Source organism: Helianthus annuus, chromosome 2 (genome assembly GCF_002127325.2).
Source record: "Helianthus annuus cultivar XRQ/B chromosome 2, HanXRQr2.0-SUNRISE, whole genome shotgun sequence".
Classification (NCBI taxonomy): Eukaryota; Viridiplantae; Streptophyta; class Magnoliopsida; order Asterales; family Asteraceae; genus Helianthus; species Helianthus annuus.
This window is the reverse complement of record NC_035434.2, coordinates 94,608,227-94,625,017: the sequence shown is the minus strand read 5'-3', so window position 1 is coordinate 94,625,017 and position 16,791 is coordinate 94,608,227. Positions and strand designations below refer to the sequence as shown.

Sequence of the window (16,791 nt, the reverse complement as noted above, 5' to 3'; positions counted from 1 at the left end):
ATAACAATGGCTTTAGAAATTACAACAATTATGCTTCTTGGAATCAAAATCAAAATTTCCAAAGGTCAAATTGTCCAAATGTATATAGGAACCCTCAGGACCAAAGACCTAGTGGAAATCAAAATCAAATTCCATCAACAGGTCTGAGATTCAAGACTCCAGTTAGGAGTAATGGATATTGGATGGATGTTCCAGTAGTTGGTGAATTTGGACGACCCAAGACCATTAAGGCTTGGGTACCCCAATCTAACTAATTTCTTAAGTTAGTGTGTGTAGGAGCTGCTAAGGAGGATTATCAACTTATGTTGATAATGGCTGCTTCAGGCACATGACGGGGGATGTGAGATTGTTGATATATATGTATATTAAATGATTTAAATTGAAGTTCAAAGTGCTTAGTCGACACAGAAGATAACCTGGCAGATCTTTATACTAAAGCATTTGACAGGGCTCGCTTTGAACACTTTGTCGAACTCAACGGGATGAGGAATCCTGAATAACTGGTTTTCCATAAGAATTTTTGTAAATAGTTTACTGTTTTTCTTAAAAATCAAAAATACAAAAACATTAAAAAATCAAAAACATAAAAAAATAGAAAATCAAAAAATGAGATTTTACTGTGTGAAAAAGAAGAAGTGATAGTACATCGGCAAGTTAGACTGTCACACTGAAATTGAACCTTAATTGCTTAAGTGTGATAGCAGCTTCATTATATGATGTACCAGTAGGCAAAAAGCATGAAATAATCAACTTACCAATGTGATATAAACATAAATGAACTGAATATGAGTGGGGAACACATCAGTGGTGTATGGTTTAATGACCTTAATTCTTGCGTTGATAGATTGCCAAAATCTGAAGTTTTGGGTCTTTATACTGTTATTTCATCTAGGGATATCTTGGTTGTCTGTCTGTCAGAACTAAAATTGTACATGACCCCAGGAAAGAAAGTCACTTGGAATTAACTCATTTCTATTTGAATGTTTGTATGTGTCCCGATACACACAATTTTGATCTGATTCTGAAATCTTCTCTGAAAAAAGTCGTGTACCTCCTCTGCTGCATCCAGATATATGCTGACCTGGAGGTGCTAGGCAACGACAGCTTCTGCTGCATCCAGATACATGCTGACCTAGCTGTACGTTGTCGCACTATAGATCTAATAAACCCGAAAGAGGCCCTCAAGTGCCCAAAAGAAACCCAACAAACCTATATCAAACTGAGAAAATCTCATTTCATCTGTATATTATACCATCTCTACTAAAGATCTATTCTGTTCTCTTCTCAACCTATTCCCAGTTAAGATTTCAGAACTCTGGATTGGACTTGTGAAATATGTGGTAGGGAAGATACTTGCATGATAGAGTGTGTTGTTTATATTTCCAGGATTTGATTAGTATTTATTTGGGTGTTCATAGTTAAGCAATTACAACATGATAAAACAGATTATATGCAGAACTAGATACAGTCAGGATATCTTAAAGTATGACATCAGTATACTCACCTACTACGATGAATCTTTGTGCATACCTTGATCGTGGGGGTATATCCTGTTGTGGGACACACTAGTATTTCAGTAACTAATATTACCTTAACGTATCATACGGTAATGGTACTTGAAATGTTCATGCATTTTGTTTAAGTGGACAAACATACTGGTAATCGTCTTGGACTGCTTTTCACGAAAAATTACATAAAGAATTATCTAATTGTGTAAAACAGTTTGATTGTGCTGATATGATCTTCTTACCAGTGATTCTCACAAAAATAGAGTGTTATTGCTTTTGTTATTTACTTGCTTTCAGAAAATATAAAAATCCAAAAATAGTGTCATTTTCTGTTTAATATTCTTAATGTACGGAAAACTGTTATTCGTGGAGGAATTGTTACTGATAGGGGGAGACGGTGTTAGAAAGTGGGTTCAAAATTTTCAATCAGGCAGGATCTTCTGTGTTGGACAAAAGTTTTGCGTGTTGGTGATAAGTTGAAAATGCTTAATATGTTATACAGTTTAACTAATCTCTTGAAAAATAATAATTTATTTAACTTATGTTGAAAAAATTCTTATGGTTTCTCGAGATGTTTGTTTTATAGTATACAGATTGAAGCAGTTTGTTGCTGAGAAGTTGCTGAGAAGTTGCTGTGAAGTGTGAAGATAAGAGTTTGATTGGATGCATGGTAGAACCTCCTTTCTATATTGCAGACAAAGTTGAAGAGTTTGAAGTTTGCTGTGCAAATGCTAAACTGGAGTTTACTCAAGTGCTAACGTGTTGAAGATTTGGTGATTGGATGCATCAGCTTAGGGGGAGTCTGTTGCTGACAGTCTGTTGCTGACAGAAGCTATTGAAGCTGAAGCTATCCAAAGACCAAAGACAGTGCAAGATTACTTGAAGATTGCAAGAAGACTGAAGACAAAGTTTTTATGAAGCTATTGTCAAGGGGGAGTTTGTTGGTGCATGTTTGTGACAACAGCTTAGATTTGGTCTTTGGATATCTTGTAATTAGTTAAACGATAAACAGTTAGCGGGTTTAGCTTTGTAATAGTGAGATTATAGAGTTTGGGCTAAACTAAACCCATTTGGGTCAAGGGGAAACGAATTGGGCTTGCCCATGTAGGAAACCCTAGTCCAATTAGTAAACCTTGTGTTATATAAACAAGGTTAGGCTTTAGGGTTTAGGTTAATCAGTTAATCAGCCAAAACAGAGTTTGAGAGACATTGAAATTCGTGAGAGCTAGGGTTTGGACGAATTTGAGTGTGTGAGGATCTTGATTGATTGTAATCAGTTAGATAGTTAATCAATAAAGATCCGGTTTGAAAGTGATTGCTGATTTCTGTTCCTACACGTTTTCTGCTATATTCTGATCAAGAGGATTCCGCACTCTTGATTGGAAAGACAATTCTGTGAAGATCCACAACATCAAGGGGACCTACAAAAACGAGGTTCGTCAGGTTGTTAAAGATAATAAGTTAAGTTTATGTGCGATTCTTGAATCTCATGTGGGTATGGATAATCTTCAGAAGGTTTGCAAGGCTGTCTTTCGGAGATGGGATTGGACTTCTAATGGGGGTTGTTGTAATAAAGGAGCTCGGATTATTCTGGGTTGGGATCCTACGGAGGTAGATGTTATGGTTCTTACGCAGTCAGCTCAAGTCTTACATATTCAGGTTTTTTGTAAGGCTAATAAGAGTATGTTCTTTTGCTCCCTTATATATGCTGCGAATTATTATATTTCTCGTAGGGATCTCTGGCATAGTTTACGTGTGCATAATGGCATGGTTCATGATAAGCCTTGGGTGATAATGGGTGATTTCAATTCTGCTTTGAATATTGAAGATAAGTCTTGTGGCTCTTCATCCATAACATCTAGTATGCGTGATTTTAAAGACTGTCTTGAAGAGATTGAAGTCTTTGATATAAATCATACAGGATTACATTTCACATGGAGTCAAAAGCCCAAAGAAGGTATTGGTTTGCTGAAAAAGATTGACAGAGTGTTGGGTAATGCTTCGTTTGTTAGTTCCTACCCGGAATCGGTTGCCATTTTCAAGCCCTATGGTATCTCGGATCACTGTCCTTGTGTCTTAAAATTATTCTCGGCAGGTAAATCTAAACCGAAACCGTTCAAGTTTGCTAAGTTCTTGGTTCACAAGCCGGGTTTCTTGGATATTGTCAAGTCTAAATGGGATGTGCACATTAATGGAGTTCATCAGTTTCGAGTTATCAAAAAACTCACTCTTATGAAATCTTTGTTTCGAGCTCTCTTGTTTCAACAAGGTAATTGTCACGGCCCCCGACCCGGTTTGACCCGTTTCAGGAGCCGCGGGACAGGAATCCCGTGGTATTTAATTTAGGCGACAGCGGAAGTCTTTTTAAAACAGGATCTCTTTAATAACTTAAACTGCTCGTTTCATAATTTAGGAATAAATTTCCAAAATTTACAATAATGTGATTTCTTAGGGAAATCTTTATTTTCAAAACATGTTCATTTATTTATTCACATTGAGCCACTTTTCTAAGCTGGGAGTGCTCCACGACACTTTTCTTTGCTCATACCAGATCACCTGAAACATGTTTGAAAAAGGTTTTGTCAGCAGGGAAATGCTGAGTGAATCATTCAGTTTACTGAAAACGACACATTTGTTATAATCTACAGTATTAAGGGGAATTACAATGTTTCTGATATCAAACCAACTACCCACAGTACTTGTCACTCGACTACCCATTGGCTATCTCGTTGTCCAAATGGTGTCTGTGACTGTGGTCAGATCACCCCTTGGCTAACTCGTTGTCCAAGTGTGACGGGAACTAAGTAATGTATACAAAACTCCACATACCGGCTGTACTTTGGTGATTACATAGACTTAATCACTGTAACTATAACTTTGAAAATAATTTGGAGTTTTGTAAAACAGTTGATAAAAAGAGAATGACTCACATTGCAGATTTACGAGCAGAGTATAAGCTTTACTGATTAGCCTTTTAACCTAATTTAAATAACAATGCACACACAAACGGGATTAGTAACTAATTCAGCAGTTACGTCAATTCACGAGATTAAACACTCACAACTATTATCAAGTGCAATACTTAACAATTCAATGGATTCACAACGAATGACAGAGCATAGTCCGAATTCGAACAGCACTCAAACATTCAAGTCGAAATCACAATGAATAACAAAGTACAAGCTCAATTTGAGCAGCACTCGGAAAATCGTTGGATAGTTATAATCGATCGGACGTTGAATCGTAATAGCGTCGAGTTATTACCCTGATTGCGGCAGCACCTCGTGATCGTGTGTGTGTGGTGACTGAATTGCTTATAACTCGACGTACATACAGAAGTTTTACGTCGTTTTAATACCAGAAACTAAGTGCCAATGTCGGCTATTTATAGCCAGAATTTTGCTTCGCTTACGGACCGTAAGCCTGATCCCTTACGGTCCGTAAGGGATACCTATAGGTCATAGACTTGCCATGCACGGGAGTAGCTTGCATGAATCAATGGAATTGGCCAATCAGACGTTTCCATCGTTTTATTTAAGATAATTATCAACTAGGGTTTACCCCCCTCGAGTTTTAGGGGCCCTGATCCTGATTCCGATCATTCTGAAAATTTTAGGGCTAGTGCAGAATTAATTGGGTGTCTCAATTAGGGTTTTCTTATTGACTAATTATCGTCCTAATTATTGATTTTAGTGGCAGTTGTTACATCCTCCCTACCTTGAGAAAAATCTCGTCCTCGAGATTTACTGAAATAGATGAGGATACTTTCTCTTCATCTCTGATTCCAGTTCCCAAGTATATTCTGGTCCTCTCTTGGATTCCCATTTGACTTTGACCAACACCAGTCGTTTATGTTTGAGAAACTTAATCTTCCGATCTTCTATTTGTAGGGGTTTCTCTACGAATTTCAGCTTTTCATTTACCTCTACATCTTGAAGAGGTACTACCAGGGATTCGTCTGATAGACATTTCTTGAGATTGGATACATGAAACACATCATGTACTCCAGCTAACTCTTCTGGTAGTTGTAAACGATAAGCTACTGGTCCTATTCGTTGGATCACTGGGAATGGTCCAACATATCTTGGACTCAGTTTTCCTTTCTTACCAAATCGTACTACTCCTTTCCAAGGAGATACTTTTAATAGTACTTTGTCTCCGACTTGGAATTCTAATGGCTTGCGGCGATTGTCTGCATAGCTCTTTTGACGATCTCTAGCAGTCTTCAGTCTTTCCTTGATTTGTGATATCTTGTCAGTAGTTTCTTGCACAATCTCTGGTCCTGATAACTGACTTTCTCCTATCTCTGCCCAACATACTGGAGTTCTGCACTTGCGTCCATACAGTGCTTCGAATGGAGCAGCTTCGATGCTCGAATGGTAACTATTGTTATAGGAGAATTCAATTAATGGTAAATGGCTATCCCAATTACCACCAAAGTCAATTACACATGCTCGGAGCATGTCTTCCAGGGTTTGTATCGTCCTTTCACTTTGTCCGTCCGTTTGAGGATGATATGCGGTACTTAAATTAAGTCGAGTTCCCATTGCTTCTTGGAAACTTGTCCAGAAACGGGAAGTAAAACGACTATCTCTATCTGATACAATGGAGAGTGGGACTCCATGTAAGGATACTACTTCATCTACATACAACTTGGCTAACCTTTCCATGCTAAAGGTTTCCTTTATTGGTAGAAAATGAGCTGATTTGGTTAATCGATCCACAATTACCCAAATAGCATCATTACCTTTTCTGGTTCTGGGTAACTTAGTAACAAAATCCATTGTTATGAGTTCCCATTTCCATACAGGCATTTCTAACTGTTGTAGTAGTCCTGAAGGTTTCTGATGTTCGGCTTTAACTTGTGAACAGGTTAAACACTTAGATACGTATTTGGCTATATCCTTTTTCATTCCTATCCACCAAAAATTATTTCTTAAATCTTGGTACATCTTATTATTTCTGGGATGTACAGTATACCTAGATTTATGAGATTCTTCTAAAATCTTATTTCTTAATTCTCCTTGCTTAGGTATCCAAACTCGTTTCTTGTGGAATCTCCAAATTCCATCTTTTCCTTGTTCTAATTCCTTTAGATAACCTTTCATTCCTTCGGCATCGTCCTTGATTGCCGTTTCCTGAATCTCCTTTATTTGTTCCATTAAATCTAATTGTAGATTTAATCTAAGAGCACGGACTCGCTTTTGCTTTTCATGATATTTACGACTTAAGGCATCTGCGACTACGTTTGCCTTTCCTTCGTGATATTGAATATCACAGTCGTAATCACTTAAGATTTCCATCCACCTTCTTTGCCTCATGTTTAATTCTTTTTGCCCAAATATATACCTTAAACTCTTATGTCCGTATAGATAGTAAATTTACTTCCATACAGATAATGTCTCCAAATTTTAAGGGCAAAAATTATGGCTCCCAACTCTAGATCATGAGTTGTATAATTTTCTTCGTGCTTTTTCAATTGCCTAGAGGCATACGCAATTACCTTTTTGCGTTGCATCAACACACATCCATATCCTAATTTTGAAGCATCACAGTATACTTCAAAATCCTCGGTTCCTTTGGGTAAAGCTAAAATTGGAGCATTTGTCAATTTGTGCTTTAGAATCCTAAAAGCTTCCTCTTGTCTAGATCCCCATTCAAACTTAACGGCTTTACAGGTTAGCTTAGTTAAAGGTACAGCTATCCTAGAGAAATCTTTAATAAATCGTCTATAATATCCAGCTAGGCCTAGAAAACTTCTAACTTCTATAGCCGTTCGTGGAGCTTTCCAATTTGTGATTGCTTCTATCTTAGCAGGATCTACGTGAATTCCTTCGTGATTTACCATATAACCTAAAAATTGCACTTCTTGTAGCCAGAATTCGCACTTCGAGAATTTGGCATAAAGCTTTTCCTTTCTTAACAAAGTTAAGAGAGTATGCAAGTGCTCACAATGTTCCTCTTGACTTTTGGAATAAATGAGTATATCGTCAATGAAAACGATCACAAATTTATCCAAGTATGGTTTACAGATCCTATTCATCATGTCCATAAATGCAGCTGGAGCATTTGTTAATCCAAAGGGCATGACTGTAAACTCATAATGACCATACCTAGTTCTGAAAGCAGTTTTAGGTATGTCATCCTCTTGCACTTTCAACTGATGATATCCAGATCTTAAATCTATCTTAGAGAAATACCTAGCTCCTTGCAATTGATCAAAAAGATCATCAATCCTAGGTAATGGGTATCGGTTCTTAATTGTAACCTTATTCAATTCCCTATAATCGATACACATTCTCATTGATCCATCTTTCTTTTTCACAAACAACACTGGTGCACCCCAAGGGGATGAACTAGGTTATATGAATCCTTTGCTTAGTAATTCATCTAATTGCTTTTTCAATTCTAGCATTTCAGTAGGTGCTAATCGATAAGGTGTCTTAGCTATTGGTGCAGTACCTGGAATTAAATGAATTCTAAACTCTACTTCCCTATCAGGTGGTAAACCAGGTAATTCTTCAGGAAAAACATCTGGGTATTCTGAAACTATAGGGATGTTCTGGAGTTCCATACTTTTAGTGTTAATGATTACAGAAATCATATACACCATTTCTTGTTTCCTTGAATAACTAGCCAATTTCAATACTGAAATGAATTTCAGTGGCTTCCGAGGTCTGTCTCCTATAATTAGAATTACTTCTCCTGTGGGAGTACGGATTTCTACTGAATTCTTATCACACAGGATTCGAGCATGGTTGGCTATTAACCAATCTATTCCTAGTACTACATCGAATCCGGCTAAATTCATAGGTAACAGGTTTGCAGAAAACTTATAACCTAACAATTCTATTTTTACTTCTTGCAAAACCTTGTCTATGTTGACAGAATTTCCATCTGCCGTTTCAACAGAAAAGATCTGCCTAAGGGTATTTAGAGGTAAGTTAAGAGCTTGGCAGAATGCAGTATTAATGAAACTTTGGTTTGCACCAGAATCAAATAATACTTTTGCTTAGACGTTATGCACTAAGAACGTACCCGCTATCACGTCTGGAATGAGTTCGACTTCTTGAGTGGTCAGCTGGAATGGTCGCGCATTTTTCTTAGTTATTCCATCGGCCGTTTTAGTTTTATTGTCTGCTGGTTGGGCTAACTTAGGACATTCAGGTTTGATATGCCCTGTTTCTTCGCAGTTATAACAGATTCTTGTTTTCCTTCTGCGTCTTCTTCCCGATGTCCTTTTGCCTTGCAGAAGTTGCAAAATATATTGCACTGTCCATAGTGTTTCTTTTTGCAATTTCTACAGAAAGGAGGTGACGAGTATTGCCCGGTTCCTCTTTTCTTAAATTTATTGCTATTATTACCCACACGAAATCCTTGAGTAATCTTCTGAGCCAATTCCTTCTTGCGATCTTCTTCTCTGGTGCGGACTAGTTCATCGGTTAAAGTATTAGCTAATTCTACAGCATCATCAATCGTGCGTGGTCTCGCAGCTTTAACGATGTTACGGATTTCTCCGATTAATCCCCAAATATAACGGGAAATAAGTACCGGTTCTGGCGAAGCCAGGGAAGGTACCACTCTCGCATATTCGAAGAATGTCGAAGTATATCCTCGACAGTCTACACCTAGCATACGATGACTCAGGAACTTATTTGCCATTTGTTCCTTCTCGTATTCGGGACAGAATTTTCTTTCGACAAGACGCTTAAATTCTTCCCAATTTATTGCATAGGCCACCCTTCTTCCTTTTGCTTGAAGCACCGTGTTCCACCATTCTAACGCCCCTTCTTTGAACAAGTTTGATGCATACATCACTTGATCTTCTTCAGCACATTTACTTATTGCAATTACTGCCTCGGTTTTCTCTAACCAACGCAGTGTTGCAGTTGCCCCTTCATTACCTGCAAATTCTGTGGGTTTACAGGCAAGAAATTCTTTGTAAGTGCAACCAGGCGTTGCAGCTTTCATTCTTTTAGGGAGTGGGGCCTGTTGCGGATCATGATCGTCATGATTGCCGCCTCCATTTATGCTGTTACTGCCGTTATCTTCCGGAATACGTTTACTAGGAATTAATTGTGGTTCGGCAGGTTTCTGAACAGCAGCCACAATTTCTGGAATAGCATTGGCTATCCCTTGAGCAATAAAGTATTCAATATCTTGTCTAGTTATATATTGATCTTCCTGATTTTGCTCAGACTGATTTACTTCATTAACTGGTTCATTATTAGCGTTTTCCATCTGCTAATTAGTATTAATAGAAATTATTAGTGTCTAATTATTAATACCAAAATCACAGATAAACACATATAAACACATAGATTAGCATAACATGCAAGTATAGCCAAAATTGTCGATACTTCGACTTTTGTTTTGTTTTATATATTATACCTGCTTCAATACACACTTTTTATCTTACAGTGTTTTATTGCCCATTTTACAGAATCAGTTTTACTATATCAGTTATAATATAAACAAACTCTTTCCAACCCTTCCTATCTTTTGGTCCACTGGTAGTTTTAGTAACGACACTCCCTCTCGTCGTACTTCCAAGAAATCTGCTCCCCCATTTCCCGGATCCTATTCCCGGTTCCTATCAGTTCTTCACCAAACTGACGTAGCTCAGCTAAATTTTCATAGCTCATTGGCGGATTAGGGACAGGTTCTGGATCAAATTGTGGGAGAAAACTATAGGGACTATTAACTATATTTTGGAATTGCCAGTCATTGGTCCACCATTCCTCCATTTGGCCTAATGGTCGGGTGTGAACTAGTGGGTCTGGAATAGCTGGTCCTAAGTTTATTGGGAATTGGGCTGTAACAGGATAAGAGAAGAGATTATTGTTGATAGGCTCTAGAACATCACAATTATCCAGTAGGCGGTCTATTTCGTCCTGGAATGTGATTTCCTCAGACTGTTTAGAGCTTTCTCCGATCTCTATTCCCTTTTGCTTTAGGTCTATCCCTATTTCTGCTGGCTTGGAATTTTCTCCGGTTTCTATTTCTTTTCCCTTGCTTACACTCACAGGATTTTTTTATTTTAGGGAGTCTCCTAGGTTTCCTTCTACGCACTTTTCGCCACCCTACATATCTTCTCTTCTTTTTAGGTTTGGCTTTTTCCAGCGGTGGAGCTTGGAATTCCAGAGGTTCCTCTATGTCAGCAATGTAACCAGTGAAGTTGTGGGAGACTTCAATCGGCACAGGATAGAGGTTAAGATTCTGAAATGCTTCCGACATCTCATTCATGTTGTACGGCATATATGCAAAATGCACAAAATGCTAAGTTAAAACTTTGGAACAAAGCTTAACAAATAAACATTTTTATTGCATACCAGTTTGTACAACATACGGTAAACAGAACACATTCAGATTTTATTTATTTATTTACTGGGAAGTAAATATTTCTAGGTTTAAAGTTTAAAGATTTGCATTTTCTGCTACAGTAGCGAGCAGATACAGATTTGCCCATTTTTCATCTAAGTTATTTTCCCCTGGTGGATTATTATTAATTTCCTGAATTTCTGGGTTAAACCTCACTCTCTTGGTTCGGGGTTTCTTTTTCTCTTGACCTTTTCTAAGGATTGAATTCCTTTTCTCCGGTGTAAGTGGGTTTTCATAATTGGCCTTACGGACAAAGATTCCCTCTTCTAAATTGGTGGGAGTTTTGGAGAAAGAGGTTCCCTGTTCTTTAGGTGTACTATCTAATTTGCGATAGATAGCAGAAATCTTTTGTTTACCCATACTGTAATTTTAACAATTAATCAGTTAATAAGCATATATTCACAGAATAACAACTAAAACTTTCAATAAACTTAGATTAATTAGAACAATGAGCTTAATCAGTAAGCTTAAAACAGTGGCTCTGATACCACCTTTTCCTGTCACGGCCCCCGACCCGGTTTGACCCGTTTCAGGAGCCGCGGGACAGGAATCCCGTGGTATTTAATTTAGGCGACAGCGGAAGTCTTTTTAAAACAGGATCTCTTTAATAACTTAAACTGCTCGTTTCATAATTTAGGAATAAATTTCCAAAATTTACAATAATGTGATTTCTCAGGGAAATCTTTATTTTCAAAACATGTTCATTTATTTATTCACATTGAGCCACTTTTCTAAGCTGGGAGTGCTCCACGGCACTTTTCTTTGCTCATACCAGATCACCTGAAACATGTTTGAAAAAGGTTTTGTCAGCAGGGAAATACTGAGTGAATCATTCAGTTTACTGAAAACGACACATTTGTTATAATCTACAGTATTAAGGGGAATTACAATGTTTCTGATATCAAACCAACTACCCACAGTACTTGTCACTCGACTACCCATTGGCTATCTCGTTGTCCAAATGGTGTCTGTGACTGTGGTCAGATCACCCCTTGGCTAACTCGTTGTCCAAGTGTAACGGGAACTAAGTAATGTATACAAAACCCCACATACCGGCTGTACTTTGGTGATTACATAGACTTAATCACTGTAACTATAACTTTGAAAATAATTTGGAGTTTTGTAAAACAGTTGATAAAAAGAGAATGACTCACATTGCAGATTTACGAGCAGAGTATAAGCTTTACTGATTAGCCTTTTAACCTAATTTAAATAACAATGCACACACAAACGGGATTAGTAACTAATTCAGCAGTTACGTCAATTCACGAGATTAAACACTCACAACTATTATCAAGTGCAATACTTAACAATTCAATGGATTCACAACGAATGACAAAGCATAGTCCGAATTCGAACAGCACTCAAACATTCAAGTCGAAATCACAATGAATAACAAAGTACAAGCTCAATTTGAGCAGCACTCGGACAATCGTTGGATAGTTATAATCGATCGGACGTTGAATCGTAATAGCGATCGAGTTATTACCCTGATTGCGGCAGCACCTCGTGATCGTGTGTGTGTGGTGAACTGAATTGCTTATAACTCGACGTACATACAGAAGTTTTACGTCGTTTTAATACCAGAAACTAAGTGCCAATGTCGGCTATTTATAGCCAGAATTTTGCTTCGCTTACGGACCGTAAGCCTGATCCCTTACGGTCCGTAAGGGATACCTATAGGTCATAGACTTGCCATGCACGGGAGTAGCTTGCATGAATCAATGGAATTGGCCAATCAGACGTTTCCATCGTTTTATTTAAGATAATTATCAACTAGGGTTTACCCCCCTCGAGTTTTAGGGGCCCTGATCCTGATTCCGATCATTCTGAAAATTTTAGGGCTAGTGCAGAATTAATTGGGTGTCTCAATTAGGGTTTTCTTATTGACTAATTATCGTCCTAATTATTGATTTTAGTGGCAGTTGTTACAGTAATCTTCACGAGAAGGTTGCTAATCTTCATGCCAAACTTGAGGCTCTTCAGCATGACATTGATATGGACCCCCTGAATGATGTTTTACGATCTCAAGAAGCTGCTACGCTAAGTGATTTTCAGGAGGCACTGCTAGATGAGGAAAGGTTCCTCAAGCAGAAATCTAAAGTGGAGTGGCTCCGTGCAGGTGATGCTAATACGGCTTATTTCCATTCTTCCTTAAAGTGTAAAAATCATTTTAATCGTATAGATGTGATTTCGGATTCAAATGGAAATGTTTTTGAAGGTGACAATGTGGCTGCGGCTTTTGTCAGCCATTATGAGCATTTTTTGGGTTGCGCAGGTCAGATTTCTTTACAGCCATGTCCGGATATTTTTACTTATAAGCTGGATTCTGATACTGCAAACCATATGGTTCGGCCGGTTACTTTGGAGGAAATTAAATCAGCTATGTTTTCGATTGGGAATGATAAGGCCCCTGGTCCTGATGGTTACACGGCTGCGTTTTTTAAAAGTTCTTGGCAGATTGTGGGGAGCGATGTTTCAAATGATGTTCTCGATTTTTTTAACACTGGTAATCTGCTGAAGCAACTCAATCATACGTTAGTTGTTCTGATTCCCAAGGTATCGTCCCCGACTAGGATTACTGACTATCGTCCTATTTCCTACTGTAATGTCATTTTTAAATGTATTAGTAAAGTGCTGGCGGATAGGCTGAAGGTTCTTAAGTAAAATTGTGAGCATAAACCAATCAGCTTTTGTTCCTGGTCGGAAAATTTCGGATAATATTCTTCTTACGCAAGAGTTGATGCACAATTACCATCGTCATTTTGGCCCTCCTCGATGTGCTTTTAAAGTAGATATTCAGAAGGCATATGATACGGTAGATTGGGGTTTTCTTAAGAATGTGTTAATTGGCTTCGGTTTTAATGGCATTATGGTCGATTGGATCATGTTATGTGTGTCTACGGCCTCCTATTCGATATGTGTCAACGGGAATATTCATGGGTACTTTAAGGGGAAAAGAGGGTTAAGGCAAGGTGATCCATTATCCCCTTATCTTTTCACTCTCGTGATGGAAGTTTTGACGTGTATTCTTAACCATGCCACAAGGATTGATTCGTCTTTCAGGTTTCATAATAAATGTGAAAAGCAACGAATTGTTAATCTTTGTTTTGCGGACGATTTATTCCTTTTTGCTAGAGGAGATGCGGGGTCGGCTCGATGTATTATGTCTTCTATCACGAAATTCACTCGAATGTCGGGGCTGACTCCGAGTGCGCAGAAAAGTACAGGATTTTTGTGTAATGTTCCGAATAATGTTAAAATGGAAATCTTGTCTATCATGTCGTTCGTGGAGGATACGCTTCCGGTGAAATATTTGGGGGTTCCGCTTATTTCTTCTAGACTGTTGTACAAGGATTGTAGTGTTCTTGTGGAGCGTCTTGAAAATCGGATAGATAATTGGAAGAACAGAATGTTATCTTTTGCAGGCAGGTTGCAATTAATCATTTCGGTCCTTTCAGCTCTTCATGTGTACTGGTCTTCGGTTTTTATTTTACCAGCTAGAGTCATTAAGGAGTTGGAATCTAAAATGCGTAATTTTCTTTGGGCTCAATCTCTTTCTCAGCGGGGTAGGGCGAAAGTGTCTTGGAATTCAGTGTGTGTGCCGAAACATGAGGGAGGATTGGGTATTCGTCGGATCGCGGATGTCAATAAAGCTCTCATGGTGTCGCATATTTGGAGCATTCTAAGTAACCGTAACTCGCTTTGGGTGGCTTGGATTCATTCTTATCGTTTAAGAGGTCGGAGTTTTTGGGATCACAGGGTTCCGGCTTCTTGTTGTTGGAGTTGGAGGAAGATGACTCAACTTAGGCCTTTAATCCGTCAGCATGTTTGGTCTTAGATTGGGAACGGTAATAATACGTATGCTTGGTTTGACTTGTGGAGTACTATTGGTCCGTTATGTAACTTTCTAACTCCTAGAGTTATAACCAGAGAGTGTTTCTCTTTGAATGCTAAAGTGGCGGATGTTTATATGGATGGCTCTTGGTTATGGCCGGATGCTTGGAGAGATACTTATCCCGTGCTTATACAATTAGATCTTATGCAACGAAACTTGAATATTCAGGATCGGCTCTTATGGATGGATGGTGATAAGCTTAATGAGTACTCCTCTTCAGGGGTTTGGAATTCGGTTCGGGCTAGGACGCAGGAGGTGAATTGGGCAAGTATTGTTTGGTTCTCTCAATGTGTTCCTCGGCACGCCTTTTTGATGTGGCTCATTGTTCGACGCAAGCTTTTAACGCAAGACAAAATCTTGCAATGGAGCTATTCCCGGAGAAACAATATGAACATGATGTGTTGCCTCTTGTGCTATGAAAATGTGGATTCGCATGATCACTTGTTTTTCGAATGCAAGGTGTCCTCGGAAATATGGTGTACGCTCCGGTCTAAAGTTGGTATGGATAGAGTTGAACCAAGATGGACCGAGATTGTGGAGTGGTTAAACCATCGATCTCGATCGAAATCGGCGAAAAACCTGGTTTGTAGATTGCTAGTTGCAACCTCAGCGTACGTTATTTGGCAGGAAAGGAACAATCGTTTGTTCAGAAACCATGCGAGGCCTCCGGATACCATTTCTAAAGCTGTTTTAGAAAGTGTGAGATACAAGTTGATGGGGCTCAGATTCAAGAATACAATCAGAGTTCGGGAGTTGCTGGAGAAATGGGAGATTCACAATGCCGATTTACTTATGGAGGATGGTTAATTCATGTGGTCTAGTGTCGTGATGGTCTAGATAGTTGTCTAGTGGTCGTTTGTTTCGTTTTCCTTGTTGGTTGTTTATGTTTGTTTACTTTCATGAGGGTATGTCTCATGTCTGAACTAGTAAGGATGTTACCTTACTACTTGTTTCATTTGGTTGTGAATATATAAAATCACCGGGGTAACCCTTTACCCAAAAAAAAATCGCAATGAAAAATTACAAAAAGTAAAAAATGAAAACTCAAAAATTGTTGGTAATAAGTGGTGCAGGTTGGACCACAGTACTCAAAAGCCAAATCCAGCAAACATAAGGAAGGAATATCACCAAGCCAAACAATTCTATGATCTGAGCATTTGGTGTGAAGATGGTACATGGTACGATAACAGAGTGTGTTACCGATGCGATTATCAAGGACACATTGCTGTTAACTGCCAAGGTTGGAGTTATGGGACGAGGAGATGCTTTAACTGTCAAACTAAAGGTCACATTGCCAGAGATTGCCCAAGGAGATCGAATGATAGATTGAGGGCTAAGTCTCAGAAATTGGCAAAGATTCCAGTCAAAGTCTAGCCCCATGAACAGAAGGTTCTAAAACCTAAAGTTCAAGAACAGACAATTCAAGAAAAGAAAGTTAAACTTTCACAGGGGCAGAAAGACAGACTGAGGAAAAAGAGAAATAAGGCGAGAGAGTATCTCGGGAAGATTTTGTCCTCGGGTTCATCCGTTGGTAAGAATAAGAGTTCTGATGAATCGACTTCTTTGATTGCAAAGTCAAACAAGACGAATTCATCAGATACAAATCTGAGGACGAAAGAAGAAAAGAAAGAAGAAAAGAAGAAGAAAAAGGTCGACGATGAATCTGACGTGTCAAAGTCAGACAAGCCACCTTTAGACGATGAATCTGACAGATCTAAGTCAGACAAGCCTTGTGCAGGCAATGATTCTGGTTTGTAAAAATCAGAGGAACCTGGTGTTGAGGTAAAAAAGGAGAATTCAGGTTTAACAATGGATGATGCAAATTTTCCACCATTGTTGAACAAGAATTCAAAATCACCCAAGGATCGTCAGGCTTGGGTGAATCTGTTTAAATGAAAAACCTGACTTGCCGGAACTCCCAGGTTTGTAAGCGTGGAGTAGGAATCGGCACCTTGAGATTCAACCAACAGATGGTAATTGGTTGAAAAACAGGTTTGAGTTGTA

At 38.5% G+C, this 16,791-nt stretch overlaps 2 protein-coding genes across 2 annotated transcripts; both read left to right on the top strand.

Moving 5' to 3' along the window:
- Positions 1-3,005: 3,005 nt before the first annotated feature.
- On the top strand, positions 3,006-14,730 carry LOC110888476. Its single transcript, XM_022136005.1, has 4 exons — positions 3,006-3,558; positions 3,604-3,676; positions 12,809-13,398; positions 13,580-14,730. The coding sequence occupies exons 1-4, from the start codon at positions 3,006-3,008 to the stop codon at positions 14,728-14,730; spliced, it is 2,367 nt and encodes a 788-aa protein (XP_021991697.1).
- Positions 14,731-14,862: 132 nt separating this feature from the next.
- LOC110888469 lies at positions 14,863-15,594 on the top strand. The gene has a single exon (XM_022135997.1). It carries the CDS (start codon positions 14,863-14,865, stop codon positions 15,592-15,594), a length of 732 nt encoding a protein of 243 aa, XP_021991689.1.
- The last annotated feature ends 1,197 nt before the right edge of the window (positions 15,595-16,791 follow it).